At 44.2% G+C, this 21,858-nt stretch overlaps 1 protein-coding gene across 3 annotated transcripts in view; it reads right to left on the bottom strand.

The window, feature by feature from the left end:
* The window catches only part of LOC117361529 (rho GTPase-activating protein 20-like), a 135,599-nt gene that overhangs the window by 38,802 nt on the left and 74,939 nt on the right, over window positions 1-21,858 (bottom strand). For 2 of the 3 annotated variants that reach the window (XM_033946995.1, XM_033946996.1), the window contains exons 3-5: window positions 9,620-9,790; window positions 5,579-5,728; window positions 223-264 (exon numbers count right to left, since the gene is read on the bottom strand). In XM_033946995.1, the coding sequence (XP_033802886.1) occupies window positions 223-264; window positions 5,579-5,728; window positions 9,620-9,790 (363 nt within the window). The remainder of the gene's footprint in view (window positions 1-222; window positions 265-5,578; window positions 5,729-9,619; window positions 9,791-21,858) is intronic. The other variant, XM_033946997.1, reaches the window with a different exon arrangement.

Here is a 21,858-nt window from a genome sequence, read left to right as displayed (position 1 = left end):
TTTAGAATTCACATTCCTGCTGTGTTTCTATTCTTGAAAAGAAGAAACAAATCTTTGGCTCTGCGTCAGTCTAGTGAAATCACATTTGTTCTCAAAAGTGCCTTACAAACTGGCTTTTATTTCCGAGAATCACGAGTGGATTTGTCTTCTTCTAGTGTATTATATAACGAGAGAGAAAGAGAGTGAAAAACACAGTGTAAACATGAATGAAGCAGGCCTCACCAGAGTAATGTAGAAAACCACTTCTCTTTTGCTTCCGAGGAACTGAAAAAAAAAAAGAGGGAGACCCAGGAAGGGATAAATAACAAGTGACCTTTGGCATCCAGTAGCCTTCTCTTATATTTAGCCATAATTCCAGGTTCCTGTCGACCTGCCTGTAGCCCTGAACAAACGCAAACATCTTTTCCTGCTTTGTGTTCTATTTTAACAGGGCCCCAAACGGAGTTTTCCTGGCTCTGAAACTGAAAACATTCCGATAAGGCCCGAATGTCTTTCTGCACTTGGATGCAACAATTTTCTCTTTTTCCCTAATGACCTTTAATTGGTATTTTCACTCTCCTCCTATTTCCTTCCGGAGTTTGCAGCTCCCGGAAGCCCTGGCTCGGAAGAGTATGGGGCTTGGCTATCTGCAGATCTGGTGGGTTTAGCTGTTGACAGGAATCAGCTGTAAAAACGTGCACAGGCATGAGCTAGATAATATTTGGAACATTCTGTGGACCAGCGCCTCCATATCAAGGGGACATCTACCAAATGCCCCCTTTCTGTATAGCAGGAAAAGAGCTGGATCAAAACAAAGCCCACGCCAACACTGACAAACAACTAGGCTAGTTCTTAATTGTGGATGGTACCTGGTGCACATCACTGTTATAATGCACAGGAACAGAGAGTGAAAGATTTTGCATTTCACCATGTCAACAGGATCAACTGTAGTCTGGATTTAGGGTTACCATATTTTTGATGGGAAAAACAGAGGACACATGGCCTCACCCTGTTCTGCCTCCAGGCCTGCCCTCACATAGACCTAATCCCCACTTCTTCCAGGAGCTCGAGGCCACATCTGGAAGGCGGATGTGACTCAATGACATCACATACATGCATGTAACATCATCGTGTCGCATCTGCGCATGCTTGTAGGCCGCCCAGACGTGGCCCGAGCGCTGGCAGAGCCAAGACTGTTCAAAATCTGTACAAAGTGCTGGGTTTACAAAATCCATCCGGACTCCTGGACAGTACTCTAAAAACAGGTCCTGTCCAGGTAACCTTATCTGGAAGTAACGTAGGGGTTGATATTCAACATGATTTAATTGGCCAGAAATAGTTTGAGGCCGATTAAATTGCCTGTTCGGGACTATCTGCTAATTTTCAGTGGCAGTTTACTGGTTTGCGCCACTAAAAATAATCGGTTAGCACTGAAATGAAAGCCAGATACTTTGGGGGCGGAGTTGGCACTTGGTTAACTGTATAAATAGGACCGTATGAAAGTCAGTTCTGTCTTTATATGGTAGCCCACAGCCTGTTAAGGGTTGAATATCACATCTAGCTGGCTATATGTTAGCCAACTCCAGAAATGAAAATTCAATCCTGGTGCCTGGATATATGACCCAGCATTGAATTTCCAAATTTATTGCCAGCGTCAGTCAGCAAAACACTGAGTGCTGCCAGATGAATATCAGGAGCATAGTAACTAAGGGGTCAATATTAAGCTGGCAGTGCTCAGTAGAGAATGACACGGTGACAAAATTCATCACCGTTCCCGTCCCCGCGGATAACCGCGGGAAACCATCTTCATGTCATTCTTTAAGGAGAGAGGGAAGAATCAGAGTATGAATGGCCACAACCACTGACCCTCAAGCTTTGCTTTGAAGAATGCTGGTGTAGAAGGACCGAGGTTGAAATAGACACTAGAAAATGACATGGGATTATTTCCCACGGTTATCCGCGGGGACGGGAACGATGACAAATTTTGTCACCGTGTCATTCTCTAGTGCTCAGTATTTTGCTGACCATCGCTGACATTATGCCCAGAAATTCATGTTAGGGGCTTCAGCAATGAATTTCTGGGTTTACAGAGCCAGCAAAATCATGGCTGCTTAAGTGCAATATCCAGCACTCAACTGGCTCTGGGTCATTGTTTAAAGACAGCACTAAGTTTTATGTGATCCTGTTTATGTGGTGATCTTGTCTGGTTCAGTGCTCAATATTGACCAAGTGCTGCCTTTGTCCCTGGAACGCTCCCAAAATAGCCAGTTTTGAGAAAGGCATTAAACTAAACTAAACTAAACTAAACCTTAGGTTTGTATACCGCACCATCTCCATGGTCGTGGAGCTCGGCACGGTTTACAGGAATTGTAATGAGAAAGGAACTCCAAGGAAAGGGCTAGATGAAGATCGGAGGAAAGAAGAATGTTAGAGGGCTAGGATGTCAGAAGAGGAGGGAGTGTTAGATTTTCGAGAAAAGCCAGGTTTTCAGGTGTTTACGGAAGGGTTGGAGAGCACTCAGGTTCCGAAGAGGGGAGGTAAGGTTGTTCCAGAGCTCGGTGAATCTGAAGGGGAGGGAAGTCCCCAGTTTTCCTGGGTGGGAAATGCCTTTTAGTGAGGGGAAGGATAATTTCGATTTTTGGGTAGGTCTGGTGGCATTAAGATTTGAGGAGTTCCAAGAAAGTGGAATTAATGGAGGAAGGATGCCGTGGAGGATCTTGAAAGTTAGGCAGATGTATTTGAAGTGGACTCTGGAAATTATCGGAAGCCAGTGAAGCTTGAAAAGGAGCGGTGAGACGTGATCAAATTTACTTTTTGCAAAGATAAGCTTGGCCGCGGCATTTTGAATCCGTTGGAGTCTGTGAAGGTTTTTCTTCGTTAGGCTTATGAAGATAGAAGGCTCATATTCTAAAAATGGTGCCTTTATTTAGGTGCTGGTAGGTGCCCTATTGGCGCCTAACTTAATTGGTAAAAGCCATTTAAAAAGGTTTTAAAATATTTGGAAAAAAAAATGAAAACAGCACCTTCATTGTTCTATGGAGGCACCTTAGAATGCCTAAGGTCGAAGTAGGCGTGGTTAAAACCAGAAACAACCTTAGGTCTTCTTAGGCGCCTCTGTGGACATGATTCTCATCAAAGGTAGGTGTCGAAAATGTAGGCCCTTAAAACCCTGGCTTACATTTCTGGCTCCTACCTTTGATGAAAGTCACAATTCTGTAAAAGACGCCGTTGTGTGATTGATATGAGCTCGGTGGCCGTTTCTTTAGGTGGCTGCTGATAATGGCACCATTTACAGAATCCAGCCCTAACTGGACATTTTCAGCGGCATTGATTTGGTTAAGAGCCACTGAACACGATGGCTAGCCCTGAACAGGCAATGTGGCCAGTTAAATTGCTGTGAATATGAACCCGAATTTGGATAATGGCAGGGTAAGACCTATATGGTTCATGCAGTGTGCTGGTAGGTGATTAGGTTAGGCCTGGCCTGTAGTATAGGCTCCTTACCCTTTGGTTTTTTTGGAGCTGCAGAAACAATTTCACAGCTGTTACAAGAAAGGACTTTGACTAGGGGGCCGGGTGTTTAAGGGCTGGCTAAGATGACAGCAACTGCCCATACTTCCATGAGCTAAACTGAGCTAAATTCAAGCCATGATAATGGCAATAATAAGGAGAAATTATATATCTCAAAGGATTAAATTTATATAAATCTGTGATGTTTGCCAAACACTTAAAAATATATATCACTGCCTTACGATTAAATAGGTTGTGGGTCTGAGCACTAACTAAATAATTAAATATTTATATATAGAATCGTAAGGCTGTGATATATATTTTGAAATAATAAGGATATGCCATGTCAAGTTATCCCTCCTGTAGGAGCCTTACGCTTACACAAAGACTGCCCACATCAATGCTTCTTTGTTTTTGGTGCACAAATTTCTACAAAACCTTGACTTTTCAGACTTGACAACAGTGGACTGGCAAAGAACAGTTTTGCTGGGTTCAAGCTATATTTGTAATAATACCTGGATAAATTCCTAAGTTTCTGGGTGAAGGTCAAATTCTCAGGTGATACCAAACAAATCTCTGTGTTATGTGCCCTGTATAATGCAAGTAATTTCCCATTTGTGCCCGATTCAAGATTTCTGCAAAATTAAATTGTGCCAAATCTCATTTAGATGCCAGAAATCATTCCAACTTGTACTTAAAAAAAAAAGGAATGGACCAGGGCTGGAGTTATTGTGTGCCACAAAAAAGCTGGGGACATAAAAGATGGTAAGCAGGCGATAGGTCTTTTAACCATATTTCAACATGTCCTAACCCTTAATACCCTGTTTCCATCTACCTTAATAGCTTCTTTCTCAGGTTTGCTGGCAAGGGCATCGCCCCACTTCCAGATGTTGTGGTGCTTTTATTTGTGTTTATAGTTTTTATAAAAGCAATTTGGGATTAAGGAGGCTTAAAGTGATCAGCCAATGCCAGTCATTTGAGGACAGTGCCCTATTATTCTCAGGCTGGGCTGGATGTGACTCGATGGACTTAGAGGTGAATATGAGGAATGAAGAACTGGAAGAGCTTCGGGAGGCCATTTTGGAAGCCCAGAGCAGTTTGTACCCATGAAAGCAGTGCATATAAATGACAGTTTTATAAAGTTTATATCTCAACATTCAATAGCAAATTCATATACGCTTAAGAAGTTTAGTAGATACTGTTGAGATATACACTTTTTGAATTGGACCTCATTATAACTGGACTTTAAAATAAATAGCCATTCATAGATACAGTTTTATAAAGTTGCCATTTACTTCATCTAGTTTCCTAGCAAGGTAGGGTTCACTGACTTGTTAAGATCGCAGAAAGCTTATTTTGGGTTTTTAAATTTTTATTTATCTTGTAATCCATTACACACTCTCTACTGAGTGAAGGGTGCAAAAGAAATATTTTCAACAATTAAAATACAATTGACTTACATGTGTAAAAAAGCCATATTTATTTAGTCCCCAAAGAGCTCAGAATGGCTTACAGGTTAAACATATATATTATATAGTTGACAGGTTACAATTTCACATAATTACAGAACAAGTTTACTATACAAGGTTGATACTTGATACAAACTAGGGATCTAGAACAAACTATCTTCAGATTACAATTTGCATAGTTATCCTTGGCAGGACATGTTTTTTTCAATACAAGTTTTTAACCTAATGTGACACATATTGAGATCTAGTACCAATATATTTCTCTGTAATTCATTTGTCATGGGCAGGTAGTGGCTGTTACTTCTTGTCTTTAAGCATAGAGCACATAATCTAGGCAGGATCTAAAGAGAGCGTGTCTCCGATTTTACAACAGAAATATATGTGTATAAATTTAAAAGGGAGGATAACGGCATTTACAACTGCTCACTCTGGCCATGCTGTGAAATAAACATGTCCTCCTGCCTGTCCTTCCAGCAGTGAGTGGGAAATTGTGAGTGCCCCACGCAAGCCGCTCCTTTCCTGATTGTATCTATGCAAAATCTACATTTGCATTGTTCATAACGAGGCCTGACTTTGTGAATGAGCGGTTCAGAGGCCATTCTTTTTTCTGTGTGACGTACCTGAATGTAACAACGTAATTGGTTACTGGCCAGCCAATGACGAAAGAGTTCTGCGCATTTACTCGTTTCTCTGACACCTCGTTGATACAGGAGGCAGTCCACATTTCAGACAGGCGCACTTGTTTCTTTAACTTCAAACTGGAAGACGACCTGGAATTCAAACATACAATCACCATGTGTGTGATCAAGGCTGACACCTTCTTTAGATTACTGTAATTCTCAGTATAGTTCACTTTTCAGTAAAACAGAATTACAGCTGCGCAGCTGAGTTTTTTCTGTAAGAAAATATCATGAAGCTTCTCCACTTCTAAATACGTTACTCTGGATCAGGGTAGATTCATTGATTAATTTTAAAATAGCCTGTTTGGTTTATAAAAATTTGTGTGATTTAATTGCAGAATAGGTTGTTCTCCTTACAGCATTCATTTTAAATCGGTATGTGTACTACAGATTGCTATAAACTGGATTAAAATTTTCCATCTATGAGGAAAGTTTGATTAAAATCAAGCTTGGAAAAATATCTTATTTTTCAGAGTGTACTAATATAGAATTATATACCTAATTGCCCCATTTCCCTCTCCCCCTTTTCAAGAAGCCGCATTAGGCTTTTGTATCGCCAGCTGGGAGGGTATAATTGGCTTGAAAAAGGGACGGCTGAGGCGAGATATGATTGAAGTCTACAAAATCCTGAGTGGAGTAGAACGGGCACAAGGGGATCGGTTTTTCACTCCATCAAAAATTACAAAGACTAGGGGACACTCGATGAAGTTACATGGGAAATATTTTTTAAAAGCAATTGGAGGAAATTTTTTTTCACTCAGAGAATAGTTGAGCTCTGGAACGCGGATAGCGTAGCTGGTTTTAAGAAAGGTTTGGACAGGTTCCTGGAGGAAAAGTCCATAGCCTGTTATTGAGAAAGGTAGAAAGAGTCCCTGAGGGCTGGCCTGAATATTCTCTGGACAGGAGCATATGACCCACTCTGGAAATATCACCAGGGTTTACTGGGCCTTCCCAGATCTATAGAAAAACAGAACAATGGAAAGAGTAAGGAATTTAACGGGACAGTGCTGGGATTGCTGCTACATTTACACGCCCATCGTATACGGAAATGTTCAGAATGCCAACAATTTATAGGTAAGTGTACACTTACACACTAAGTGGCTTAAAACGACTACAAATTATTCTGTAAGGGCACATGCAAGTGGCAAAATGCATAAATGCAAGGGGGTGTTCACATAGGGAAGGGCATGGGAGGAGTATGGGAAGCTTATAGGAAAGGTGATTGAAGGGGAATAGGGAAGGGTATGAAAGGAGTACGGGAGGGGCACAGGGCATGGGAGGGTATAGGTGGGGCTAAATGAGGAGCATGACAGGGGCTTAGGAAGGGAGATGGGAAGCGCATGGGAGGGGCATAGGGAAGGGCATGGGTAGAACTAAGAACATAAGAAGTTGCCTCCGCTGGGTCAGACCAGAGGTCCATCTCGCCCAGCAGTCCGCTCCCGCGGCGGCCCATCAGGTCCATGACCTGTAAGGTGATCCTTGTCTAAAACCTTTTAATCCCCTTTATCCTTTCATAATCCTACCCTACCTCTATCTGTATCCCTCAATCCAGTCCTTCTTTGAAACCCCTTAGTGTTCTGCTACTTAAATGCACAGCTTGCAGAATGTTCTATGTTACACATGGCCACAGATGTCAGGTCTAAGGCCAATGTAACCGTAGACACATCAATGTAAGTAACGCAGCAACATAGCAGATGACGGCCTGAAAGATCCATCCAGTCATATTCATTATGAATTTATAACTAAACCAACAATAAGAACATAAGAAGAGTCATACTGGGACAGACCAGTGGTCCATCAAGCCCAGTATCCCATGTCCACAGTGACCAACCCAGGTCCCAAGTACCTGGAAGAAACCCAAAAAGCTGAGATTGTGATGTCATAATGCCTCATCCACCAATGCCTATGAGCTAACCTGAGCAGTGATGTCACATAAGAGCTGTCAATACTGAGACAAGTACCTGGCAAGATCCCAAATAGTAGCAATCCAATAGTACAAACAGCCTTTCATTTGCTAAGTTCCATTTTAAGATGTCTTCACTCATAGCATGTGATATGAGGCAAATGATGGGATGTATCAATAGAAGCTACGTTAGCCGCAAACCTGAAGTCATTATGCCACTTTACAGAACCATGGTGAGACCTCATCTGGAATACTGTGTGCAATTCTGGAGGCCACATTACCGTAAAGATGTGCTTCGAGCTGAGTCAGTCCAGCGGATGGCCACTAGGATGGTCTCCGGACTCAAGGGTCTCTCATACGAAGAAAGACTGGGCAAATTGCAGCTCTATACTCTAGAAGAGCACAGGGAAAGGGGTGACATGATAGAGACATTTAAGTACGTCACAGGTCGTGTCGAGGTGGAAAATGACATATTCTTTCCCAAGGGACCCTCAGTCACAAGGGGGCACCCGCTCAAACTTAGAGGAGGGAAATTTAGTGGTGACACCAGGAAGTATTTCTTCACAGAAAGGGTGGTGGATCAGTGGAACAAACTTCCGGAGCAGGTGATCAGAGCCACCAGCGTGCTCGACTTTAAGAATAAATGGGACATCCACGTGGGATCCCTGCGAGGTTCGAGTTAAGGAGCTGGGTCATTAGCACTCGGGCTTAATGGGGTGGGTCAGTAGAGTGGGCAGACTTGGTGGGCTGTAGCCCTTTTCTGCCGTCATCTTTCTATGTTTCTATGCTTCTATGAATGTGATAGAAATGATGCATACTTGATTCCAATCCATCCTTGCCATTTTCAGGGCTGAGATTGCAAAAAAAAAAAAAAAAAAATCTACCCTGCATTGGCCCTACTTCCCGACTATTGACGTTACTGTCAAAGCTCACTCCAGCCACTCCCTATGTATCTTGTCATATTTGGGACCCAGTAAGGAGTGCCAACACTGTACTACTCTGGTATTGGACACCCAGATACAGCTTTAGAGTTGGCTTTCACTGTGTGGCATTGGGGTATATATAAGGAGGTTCTCACGTATAGAACTGCCCCTATAGTCCTTTAAAAAAATAGATGATGTCTTAGGGCAGAACCAGCCTCTCTATTTAAACCCCCCCCCCCCCCACACACACACAAACACACAGGAACTACTTTTCAAAACAATTGGAGGTGCTAAACCCAATGAAAATTAGCCCCCCCTAGACACGGTCAAAGAGTTTGCTCAAACACCCACAGCATCTACAAAGATGATCCTATGACCCTGATATACTTCATATGTATAGTTCCTATCCTACCTTACCGTTGCTAAGAAGGCAGCACTGTCTACAGCAGGGGTGTCAAAGTCCCTCCTCAAGGGCTGCAATCCAGTCGGGTTTTCAGGATTTCCCCAATAAATATGCATGAGATCTATTAGCATACAATGAAAGCATGCATATTTATTGGGGAAATCCTGAAAACCCGACTAGATTGCGGCCTTCAGGAAGGACTTTGACACCCCTGGTCTATAGCTAGCCCTTAGTCATCTTAACAAGATCATTGCCTGATCCCCTCCAAAAGCCTGGGAGGATGAGAAAGGGCTGGCTCAAGGGATAATGGAGCTCTGAGCCAACATGCGTTGATGGCACCCCTACACCCATAGCATCGCTTCTGGTGCCCCCTGCCTCCCTCCCCCAATAGGGTTCAGCATCTCGCCCTCTTGTGGGCTGCCCGAAGGCGGCTTCTCAAGCTGCTGCTGCTTCTATTCCTGCCAGCGACCAACATAAATGTTACAAGATGGCAGGGAGGTGAGAGAGGTACAGGAACAGTGCCTGAGCAGCTGGAGGGGGGAAGAGATAAGTAGAGGGAGGGGGAGAAAAGGCTTAATCTGTAGACCAAGTGAGATCAGAAGCTAAGCATTTTGGTGCCTTTACTCACTGGCACTCTGGGCCAGAACTTCACTTGTTCCAATGGTTAAGCCAGTCCTGGGAAGGGTTAAGCCAGTCCTAATCACTTGCTCATGAACTGGCCCCAGGAGCTGATATCTGGGGGGTCTCCTTACCTGGTCTTGGTGATGATGAGTGAGTCACTGAACAGGAACAGATGTCTCTCCTGAGTCTGCAGCCCCACGGTCAGTTGCACCTGTTCATCCAAGATGAACACCGAATTTGAGCTGCAGAAAGCTCCCACTAAGACTCCATTCTCTGGGTGAGCTGGGGAAAGTGTGACCTCCCTAGAAAATGCAAATCAGAAACCAGGTCCTGTAACTCAGAGGTAGAATGATTACATATGCAAACAGAGGGCATCCCAGTTTCTTATACTCCCTTCCTATTTCTTCATTCCAGAATGTTAGCAGGGTCCATGAAAATGACATCTTGTCTATGGCCCACTCTGCTTCACTGTTTTAATAAATATTTGAATAAATATTAAAACTGAAATTTTTGGTTAGAACTAATGAAAATCCCTGGAGATTAAATTGAGTGTATCTGCTTTAACTCGAAAGTATTGTTAGAAACATGATTGCAGAGAAAGGACAAATGGCCCATCCGCAGCATCCACTTTCTCCTCCTCTCCCTATTGGCTAAGGCTCCTAACATTTGCATCTCCTCTTCCTATAGGCTAAGACTCTTAACACTTGCATTGTGATGTCATAGAACTTTCTGATTATAGAAACATAGAAACCTGATGGCAGATAAAGGCCAAATGGCCCATCCGCAGCATCCACTATCTCCTCCTCTCCCTATTGGCTAAGACTCTTAACATTTGCATCTCCTCTTCCTATAGGCTAAGACTCTTATTATCCCAGGACAAGCAGGCAGCTATTCTTGACTGATGGGTGACGGCACCGACGGAGCCCCGGTACGGACAATTTTAGAGTGATTGCACTCTAAGAACTTAGAAAGTTCTGGTAGGCCGCACCGCGCACGCGCGAGTGCCTTCCCCGCCCGACAGAGGCGCGCGGTCCCCCAGTTTCTTAGTTTCCGCGGAGCTAAGAAGACGCGTCTCTCTCAACGGCTGTTGTGAGAGGATTTTTTGTGAACTTCCCGCTCGCGTAAACTTTTTGAGGAATCTTATTTCCTTTCCTTTTTTCTTTATTTTCTTTCTTAAAAAAAAAAAAAAAAACATTTTGTTTTTTTGCCTGTTTTTCGGCCTTGCCCCGGCGGGGCCTTTAGCCACCATCGAGGCCTCGGCCTTCGATTTGGCTGAAGCCGTTTTTACATTCATGCCCCCCCCAACCCGGCTTCAAAAAGTGCCAGCGGTGTGCACGACCAATTTCACTAACTGATCCTCATAATTGGTGTCTCCAGTGTCTTGGTCCCGACCATCGAGCGTCAACCTGCACCCGCTGTGCAACTTTAAAAAAGAGAACTCTTAAAAATCGAGAGATTCAACAAAAATTATTGTTTGGTGCCGAGATGTCTGATTCTACACCGGCACCGACATCGGCACCGGCGCAGTCGGCACCCACATCATCGACACCACGCGATACCGTGGCGGTGTCGACTCCAGGTAAGCCGGCTAAGAAGCCTTCCCCGTTGGAGCGTCCTCCGGTCTCGATGGCAGCGATTCCAATTCTGCCGACCTCGAGGCGCCCACGGAAGCGCTCCACTCCAATAGAGGTGAGCCCCTCGACATCGGGGTCCTCATCCTCGGAGCGTAGAGCGGCACCGCAGGTACCATTAAAGAAAAAGACGGTACCGGTGCCTTCCCTTGAGGAGCGTATAGCTGCTGTTCTGAAGGCTCAACTTAAAGAACAGCTACAGCACCTCCTACCTCCAGCCCTGGCATCGAATTTACCGGTACCAGTCTGGTCTGAGCCACCGGTACCGATAGTGGACCGTCCTATTTTATCGACGTCCACTCTATCGGTACCGGTACAGTCGGTTTCCTCGGTCTCCATGCCGATTCTGGCGCCGGAGCCGAGAGCTCACCATCAAGCTGTACAGACTTCGGCTCCGGTGCGTACTGTAGCATCTCCCGGTACCGAATCAGGCAGGTCGGGGAAGTCTCTTCACAAGTCCCGGCATTTAGAGCCTTCCACTCCAGAGTCTCGAGACCGGAGTTCTCAGGTTCGAGACCCTGACTTATGGGGTGACTCGGAGGATCCTCTTCTTTCGGAGGGAGAATGCTCTTCTGGTGATGAGGACCCGTCTGTTTTAGGAGCCTCCTCTAAACCAGAAGTGTCTTCCTTTTCTTCATTTTTGAAGGAAATGTGTGATTCTCTCTCCATTCCTTTGGAGGCTGAGTCAAAGAAATCCAAGGCTTTCCTTGATGCCTTGGACTTTGACCAGCCTCCAAAGGAATACCTTAAACTACCTCTCCATGATATATTGAGAGAGACGTTTTATAAGAATCTGGAATCTCCTTTAACTATCCCTGGAGCTCCTAGAAAGTTGGATTCCTTGTATAAAGTCATTCCTATTCCTGGGTTTGACAAGCCCCAATTACCTCATGAGTCCCTTTTAGTTGAGTCCACTTTAAAAAAGTCCAAAGGGGCTAGTGTATATGCCTCAGTCCCTCCTGGCAGAGAGGGCAAATCTATGGACAAGTTTGGTAAAAGGCTATACCAAAATGCTATGTTAGCAAATCGATCAGGAAATTATGCATTCCATTTCTCTTTTTATCTTAAGCACCTAATACAAAATCTCACTGCTTTTGAGAAATATCTTCCTGATAGGAAAAAGTCTGCTTTTCACCACACTTGTTCATCTCTTTTACAGCTTCGAAAATTCATGGTAAGATCTATCTATGATACTTTCGAGCTGACCTCCAGAGCCACTGCCATGTCAGTGGCCATGCGAAGACTAGCCTGGCTTCGTGTTTCAGAACTGGACGTTAATCACCAGGATAGGCTAGCCAATACACCTTGCTTAGGGGATGAGCTGTTTGGAGATTCCATGGACTCCACTACCCAGAAATTATCGGCTCATGAGACCAGATGGGACACGCTTCTTAAACCTAAGAAGCCTCCACCAACCAGGCCCTTTCGTCCACAATCAACCTACCAACGTAGATTTGTGGCTCGTCCTCTGCCTCAAACTGCACAACAACCTAGGCGTCAGAGGCAACAGCGTCCAGCTGCTAGACAACCTCAGCAACAACAGCAGGTAAAACCTACTCCTGCACAAAAGTCTACCCAACCCTTTTGACTTGGTTCTCCAGAACATAGCCAGTCTTCTCCCTCCTACTCAACTTCCACAGCCTATAGGAGGACGCCTTTCTTATTTCATAAGCCGTTGGGAACTTATCACGTCAGATCAGTGGGTTCTGAACATCATCCACCACGGCTACTCTCTCAACTTTCAGACTCTACCTCCTCCAAGTCAACCAAAAGAGTCTGCTTCGCACACTCAGTCTTTCCTTCTTCTCCAGGAGGTTCAATCCCTTCTCCTTTTGAACGCCATAGAGGAGGTTCCTCTAGATCAAAAGGGACAGGGTTTCTACTCCCGTTACTTTTTAGTCCCCAAAAAAACAGGAGATCTCAGACCCATTCTAGATCTCCGCGATCTCAACAAATGTTTGGTCAAAGAAAAGTTCAAAATGCTCTCTCTAGCCACTCTTTATCCTCTTCTAAATCAAGGCGACTGGCTATGTTCTCTCGATCTCAAAGAAGCATACACTCATATACCGGTCAATCTGGCCTCCAGACAATACCTACGCTTCATGATAAATCGTTGTCATTACCAATACAAGGTGCTACCCTTCGGTCTTGCCTCCTCTCCGAGAGTATTCACCAAATGTCTGATTGTGGTGGCTGCCTTCCTGCGATCTCACCACCTTCAGGTCTTTCCTTACCTGGACGATTGGTTGATAAAGGCCAATTCATCTCAGACTGTTCTCCTGGCCACCAACCAAACCATCAGGTTTCTTCAACTTCTGGGGTTCGAGATCAATCTACCCAAATCTCATCTCATCCCCACTCAGAGACTTCAATTCATAGGAGCTGTCTTGGACACAATCCTCATGAGAGCGTTCCTGCCGTCCAATCGTCTTCAAACGCTTCACTCTCTATGTCAGCAGGTGCTTCCACAGCGTTCCATCACAGCAAAGCAAATGATGATTCTCTTGGGTCACATGGCCTCCACAGTTCATGTCACGCCTCTTGCACGTCTTCACCTGCGCACTCCTCAATGGACACTAGCTACCCAGTGGTCCCAAGCGACGGATCCTTGCTCACGTCACATATCTGTGACATCATCTCTTCGTCAGTCTCTACAATGGTGGTTGGTATCCTCAAATCTGTCCAGAGGTCTTCTGTTCCATCAACCTCCTCATCAACTAGTCATCACCACCGATGCCTCCCCTTATGCATGGGGAGCTCATTTGAACGAGTTCCAAACTCAAGGTCTTTGGACTGCCCAGGAAAAGAAGCGTCACATCAATTTCCTGGAACTCAGAGCGATGTTTTATGCCCTCAAGGCCTTCCAGCATCTTCTTTTTCCTCAAGTTGTCCTGTTGTGCACAGACAATCAAGTTGCGATGTACTACATCAACAAACAGGGTGGGACGGGCTCCCGCCTCTTATGCCAGGAAGCCCAAAAGATCTGGACTTGGGCCATAAATCACCATCTATTCCTGAAAGCTATTTACATTCAGGGAGAGGAGAATTCCTTAGCGGACAAGCTCAGCAGAGTTCTCCAACCTCACGAATGGACAATCGATCCTGTAACTCTACAATCCATCTTCGCTCAATGGGGCACCCCTCAGATAGACCTCTTTGCAGCTCCTCACAATCATCAGCTGCCCCTATTCTGCTCCAGACTCTACTCACCTCACCGTCTGGCAGCGGATGCTTTTCTCCTCGATTGGTCCAATCTGTTCCTGTACGCTTTCCCTCCTCTGCCTCTCATGTTGAGAACCTTATTCAAGCTCAAGAGGGATCAAGCAACCATGATTCTGATTGCTCCGAGGTGGCCCAGGCAACATTGGTTCTCCCTTCTACTTCAACTCAGTTCCAGGGAACCTTTTCTTCTGCCTCTGTATCCTTCTCTGCTTACTCAGCATCAGGAAACTCTTCTACACCCCAACCTACAGTCTCTGCACCTGACAGCTTGGTATCTCTCGGGCTGACTTCTCATGATACACTCTTGTCTCAGCCTGTTCGTTCAATTCTGGATGCCTCCAGGAAACCGGCCACTCTTCAATGTTACCATCAGAAGTGGACACGGTTTTCTTCATGGTGTCTTCTTCATCATTATGATCCCACTTCCCTTGCAGTGGAGACATTGTTGGATTATCTCCTTTCTTTATCAGACTCTGGCCTCAAGTCCACTTCAATCAGAGTCCATCTTAGTGCTATAGCAGCTTTTCATGAGCCAATCCATGGAAAACTCCTCTCAGCTCATCCCTTAGTGTCCAGGTTCATGCGGGGTCTTTTTAATGTGAAACCACCTCTTAAAGCCCCTCCTGTTATCTGGGATCTTAATGTAGTTCTTTCCGCTTTAATGAAGCCTCCATTTGAACCCTTGGCTACTGCTTCTTTCAAGTTTCTCACTTGGAAGGTGCTTTTTCTTATTGCTCTTACCTCTGCCAGGAGGGTCAGTGAGCTCCATGCACTAGTGTCGGATCCACCTTTTACGGTTTTTCATCATGACAAGGTGGTTCTGCGTACTCATCCAAAGTTTCTCCCGAAGGTTGTCTCTGAATTCCATCTCAACCAATCCATTGTTCTGCCTGTCTTTTTTCCAAAACCTCACTCTCATTCTGGTGAACAGGCTTTACATACTTTGGACTGTAAGAGGGCTCTGGCTTACTATTTAGACCGTACTAAGCCTCACAGATCGTTCCCTCAACTCTTTCTGTCCTTTGATCCAAATAAATTGGGACGTCCTGTTTCTAAACGTACGTTGTCTAATTGGCTGGCAGCGTGCATTTCATTCTGTTATGCTCAGACCGGACTGACACTGGAAGGTTCTGTCACAGCCCATAAAGTCCGAGCTATGGCAGCATCTGTAGCTTTCCTCCGGTCCACGCCCATTGAGGAAATCTGCAAAGCTGCCACTTGGTCCTCAGTTCATACTTTTACATCTCATTATTGTCTGGACACATTTTCCAGACGGGATGGACACTTCGGCCAATCTGTTTTGCAAAATTTGTTTTCCTAATGGCCAACCTTCCCTCCATCCCTCTTTTTGTTAGCTTGGAGGTCACCCATCAGTCAAGAATAGCTGCCTGCTTGTCCTGGGATAAAGCACAGTTACTTACCGTAACAGGTGTTATCCAGGGACAGCAGGCAGATATTCTTGCGTCCCTCCCTCCTCCCCGGGTTGGCTTCTTAGCTGGCTTATCATAACTGGGGACCGCGCGCCTCTGTCGGGCGGGAAGGCACTCGCGCGTGCGCGGTGCGGCCTACCAGAACTTTCTAAGTTCTTAGAGTGCAATCACTCTAAAATTGTCCGTACCGGGGCTCCGTCGGTGCCGTCACCCATCAGTCAAGAATATCTGCCTGCTGTCCCTGGATAACACCTGTTACGGTAAGTAACTGTGCTACACTTGCATTGTGATGTCATAGAACTTTCTGATTATAGAAACATAGAAACCTGATGGCAGATAAAGGCCAAATGGCTCATCCGCAGCATCCACTATCTCCTCCTCTCCCTATTGGCTAAGGCTCTTTACACCTGCATTGTGATGTCATAGAGCTTTCAGATTATAGAAACATAATGGCAGATAAAGGTTAAATGGCCCATCCAGTCTGCCCATCTGCAGTAACCATTATCTTTTTCTTTCTCTGAGATCCCAGGCCCTCTTGAATTCATAAGAACATTTATTTATTTTAGGTATTTATATACCACCTATCAAGGTTCTCTAATCAGGTACTGAAGCATAAGAAAATAAGAATATCCATACTGGGTCAGACCAATGGTCCATCCAGCCCAGTATCCTGCTTCCAACTCTGGCCAATCCAGGTCACAAGTACCTGGTAGTAATCCAAATAGCAATATTTTATGCTATCAATCTCAGAGTAAGTAGTGGCTTCCCCCATGCCTAGCTCAATAGCAGACTATGCACTTTTCCTCCTGGAACTTGTCCAAACCTTTTTTAAACCCAGCTACACTAACCACTGTTACCAATGAATTTCACAGTTTAACTATTCTTTGAGTGAAAATAGATTTCCTTTTATTTATTTTAAAGGTACGATATTTCCATGTAACTTTATTGCATGCCCCCTAGTCTTTGTAGTTTTTGAAAGAAGAAAAATATTGATTCACTTCTACCCATTCTTCACCACTCAGGATTTTGTAGACCTCTGTCATATCCCCCTCTCAGCTGTCTCGTTTCCAAGCTGAAGAGCCCCGACCTCTTCAGCCTTTCCTCGTTTGAGAGGAAAGATTGGCCTCTTCTACCTTTCTCCTCTCCCAGAGATGCTTTTGTAACAGCTGATGAGATCTGCATTGCTTGGCTCTCTGGTCTCACTCACACTCTTTTTAGGCACCCATTAGCTCTTTGGGTCAGGTACCTATGACCAGGACTAGGTGCAGGCCGGGGTCTGATTTAATATTCTCTGGGTTTGCAATCACTTCACTCATTCCAGTATACAGTCACTTTAGTAAATCCCTCTCCACGTTACATAGAAACATGACAGCAGATAGAGGCCAAATGGCCCATCCAGTCTGCCTATCCACCGTAACCTTTATTACATTACATTACATTAGTGATTTCTATTCCGCCATTACCTTGCGGTTCAAGGCGGATTACACAAGAGTTGTCAAAAGGTTACAAGAGTTGTAACATTACATGAGAATTGTCGTAAGCCTTACATAAGAATTACATAAGAATTGTTGAGAACTTAAGGAGTAACATGATCTATTTCTCTCTCTGAGAGATTCCACATGCTTATCCCAGGCCCTCTTGAATTCAGACACAGTCTCTGTTTCCACCACCTCTTCTGGGAGACTGTTCCATGCATCTACCATAGAAACATAACGGCAGATAAAGGCCAAATGGCCCATCCAGTCTGCCCATCCGCAGTAACCATTATCTCTTCCTCTCTCTAAGAGATCCCACATGCCTATCCCAGGCTTTCTTGAAATCAGACACAGTCTCTGTCTCCACCACCTCTTCTGGGAGACTGTTCTACGTATCTACCACCCTTTCCGTAAAACAGTATTTCCTCAGATTACTCCGGAGCCTATCACCTCTTAACTTCATCCTATGCCCTCTCATTGCAGAGTTTCCTTTCAAGTGAAAGAGACTCGACTCATGCACATTTATATTATGTAGTTATTTAAATGTCTCTTTCATATCTCCCCCTCTCGCCTTTCCTCCAAAGTAAACAGATTGAGATCTTTAAGTCTGTCCCCATACACCTTATCACGAAGACCACACACCATTTTAATAGGCTTCCTCTGGACCGACTCCATCCTTTTTATATCTTTTTGAAGGTGCAGCCTCCAGAATTGTACACAATATTCTAAATGAGGTCTCACTAGAGTCTTATACAGATGCATCAATACCTCCTTTTTCCTACTGACCATACCTCTCCCAATGCAACCTAGCATCCTTCTAGCTTTCGCCGCCACCTTTTCAACCTGTTTGGCCACCTTAAGATCATCACATACAATCACACCCAAGTGCCGCTCTTCTGTCGTGCACATAAGTTCTTCACCCCCTAAACTGTACCGTTCAGTGTGGTTTTTGCAGACCTTGCATTTTTCAGCATTATATTTTAGCTGCCACATTTCAGACCATTCTTCAAGCTTCGCCAGGTCTTTCTTCATGACAAATTTGTTTGTACCTGCAGAGAGCCACACTAGGTCCCACCCTTGTTCCTCAGCCCAGGTCTGCTTTTTTCTCCCCGCCAAGCTGAAAAACTCCACAGGAGCTCTGCTGCATGCGGGGCCACCCACACTCTTGTTCCCTTCCGAGATTGGCATCCACACAGTCTCTTCTGTCCCCTGCTTAGGGTTACATTTTTTTCGACGGAGAAACCCAGACAAATGGCCCTGTTCCCTTCTGTCCCGCTTTGTCCTATCCCCACCCCCGCTTCATTTTGTCTCTAGTCCTACCCTGTTCCACCTCCAGTCCTGCCCCCACAAAGCCTCATCTTTCTTTTTCAACCTCTCGGTTGTGTCCGGAAGGCCTCCGAGTATGTACGGATGTGTGCTCAGAGGCCCTCCAAGTCGGAGTCTTTACAAAACCCAGACAAACTACCGGGTTTTGGAAAGTGCATCCGGGCACCCAAATAATCTTCTAAAAAGAGGACATGTCCATATTTTCTGGACATCTGGTAACCCTACCCCTGCTGGCAATAGACTTGGAGCATAAAATCTCCTTTATATTCCTTCTGGGGAGTCACTCCAGGTCTCACCCTTTTCCCTCAGCCCAGGACCACTCTTGCTCCTTGCCAAACTGAATCGACACACCACAATATCACACTCTGGCAATGCTGTGGACTTTTACCCCCACACGCTGTTGATACTTCCAGGAATCTTTATTTAAAAATTTATATGCCGCATTAAACTATGCATAATACCACAACTATATCTCTCAATGCCGCTCTCTCTTCTTAATAGATTGCTTTAGTCAAACTATCAGGGCTTCAGACATGCCATTTGGTCACCACACAATTTTTTGTGTTTGCTTGGTTCTTATCCAAAAAAATTTCTATGTGGATCGAGATGGTGCAGAATAAGTTGTGAAGGGGGACCTTTTCTTGAAGCAGCCTGTCGGTGAAACATGTCGGATATGACAGGTCCCTTTCCCGATGAGATAAGATCATTAAGAAAAAGAATATAATAAGATAAGTTTTAACCAGTTTTTATAACGGTTAAATTATTGACATTAAGCACTTTAATAAGTTTGAGATATAATGAAGCACTTTAAAAAAAAAAAAAAAAAAATTGTGAAACATATTGAGTAGGAGCTAGTGAAGAAGCCATAGGCAGAGAGAAGAATTTTGGCAACCAAGCAAACACAAAAAATTGTGTGGTGACCATGTCTGAAGCCCTGATAGTTTGACTAAAGCAATTTATTAAGAAGAGAGAACGGCATTGAGAGATATAGTTGTGGTATTTGAATGGTTTACATTACATTACATTACATTAGTGATTTTTATTCCGCTTGTACCTTGCGGTTCAAAGCGGATTACATAAGAAGAGAACTGGACATTTCCAGGATGGTACATGACAATAGAGAATACAGTTTGAGGATAGAGACTTAATAACAGAATGATAGTAAAGACTTAATAACATCGGAAGATGTTTTGGACGGCAGTGTTTTGGTTTCTTGGGGGATGGGGTGAGGGAGGTTAGGTAGATTGTATATATTTTTTGAACAGCAGTGTTTTGATTTCTTTACGGAATGTCTTGAGGTCTGATGTTGTGGTTAACAATCTGGTGATGGAAGGTTCGAGTTTTGCAGCATGTGTTGCCAGGAGGCTATCATAAAGCTTTTTGCGGTGAGTACCCTTGAGTGGTGGGTATGTGAATGATGTCAGTGTTCTTCTTGTTCTGGTTGGAAGGTTACGGTTTAGGCGGTCATTTAGGTAGGTGGGTGCAGTACCGTTAATTACTTTGAAGAGTAGACAGTATAGTTTGAATTGAATTCTGGCTCGAATCGGTAGCCAGTGTGAGTCTAGGTAGGCATTGGTGATGTGGTCAAATTTTCCGAGTGAGTAAATTAGTCTAAGGGCTGTGTTCTGAACGGTTTGAAGTTTTTTGATCATGTTTGTGGGGCATGGTAGATAAAGGATATTGCAGTAGTCCACGAGACCTAGTATCAGGGATTGTACAATTATCCTGTAGTGTTCTTTGTCAAAGAATTTCCTTATTTTTCTTAAGTTGCGCATTGTGAAGAATGCTTTTTGGGTAGTTTTGTTGATCTGGGTCTGCATAGTGCAGCTTCTGTCTATCAGCACTCCCAAGATTCTGAGTGAGGTCTGGATTGGGTATTTGGTTGCTTTAATTTCTAGGCCTGTTATGGATGGGTTTTTGTCCGTTTCAAGCATTAGGAATTTGGTTTTGTCCGAGTTTAGTTTCAGTTTGTGGTTTGTCATCCATTTTTCTACTTCATCCAGAATTATTTCCAGGTGTCTTGTTGAGGTGTGATCTTGGATTTCAAAGGGGAGGAGAATAGTTATGTCATCTGCGTAGCTGAATGATGTTACATTTAGGTTGTCTAGAGTGGTGCCGAGGGAGGAGATGAAGAGATTGAATAGAATGGGCGATAGTGGTGACCCCTGCGGGACTCCGCATGGATTTGACCATGAGTTAGATTTCGTGTTGTTTGTCTTAACTCTGTACGTTCTTGTTTTAAGGAATCCTTGGAACCAATTGTAAACCACCCCTGAGATCCCGATTGCATCAAGTATCTGGAGTAATATGGTGTGATCGACTAGATCGAAGGCGGCGGAAAGATCCAGTTGGATAATTAGGATCCTGTGTCCTTTACTGAGGTGTTGTCGGGCTATGTCTAGTAGTGTTGCTAGTAGTGTTTCCGTGCTGTGGTGAGATCTAAATCCTGATTGAGAGGAGTGAAGTATATTATGGTCAAATAGGTAGTTGGTGAGGTATTGAGCCACAAGTCCTTCAATCAGTTTGACATATAATGGGATCGAAGCGATAGGTCTGTAGTTGGTAGAAGCGTCTATAGGGCCTTTTTGATCTTTCAGTAGGGGTGTGATTATGATCTCTCCAAGATCTTGTGGGAATTGACCTTCTATAAGAGTGCTTTGAATCCATTGCATGAGGTTGGTTTTGAATTTAAGGGAGGCATTTGTTAGCAGATACGATGTTTACCAATGCCAGAGTATTGACTGAGATTATAACACATTAAACTATGCGGCATATATGTGGTTAACATATTAATTACACACATGATATACTAATCACCCTTTAGTGGATATGAACAGACAATGGACAGACATCTTATCAATTAAACATTCAGCAATAACTAAAAAGTTCAAACCCAGATATCTTACAGGAAGAACAGAAGTAGCAACATTTTCATAGGAAAGCATTAATAAAAAGCTGCGTTTTCAACATTTTCTTAAAATTGATCTTTCCAACACAAAATCACAATATGCCCGGCAGGAGATCAGGCTAACCAAACCTCCCTTTTTTTCACTGCTCCTCCCTCCCTCTCTGGTCAGGGTCCTCCAACTCCACCCACTTAAACTCTCTCTACACACAGAGCTCTCAGTAACTCCCAGAAGAATCTCCTGATTTTTTTTTTTTTGTTTTTTTGGGGGGGTCACATCTATCTATATACAGTATCTGGTCCGACGGTGCCAGAAGGCATCACTGTTGCAAAGGGAGAGATTCTCAGCAGTAGGGAAATGGGAGGAGACAGGCCGGCTGT

The sequence above is a fragment of the Geotrypetes seraphini genome, chromosome 5 (genome assembly GCF_902459505.1).
Source record: "Geotrypetes seraphini chromosome 5, aGeoSer1.1, whole genome shotgun sequence".
Classification (NCBI taxonomy): Eukaryota; Metazoa; Chordata; class Amphibia; order Gymnophiona; family Dermophiidae; genus Geotrypetes; species Geotrypetes seraphini.
Note: the sequence above shows the minus strand (reverse complement) of the source record. Positions and strands in the feature narration are given on the sequence as shown.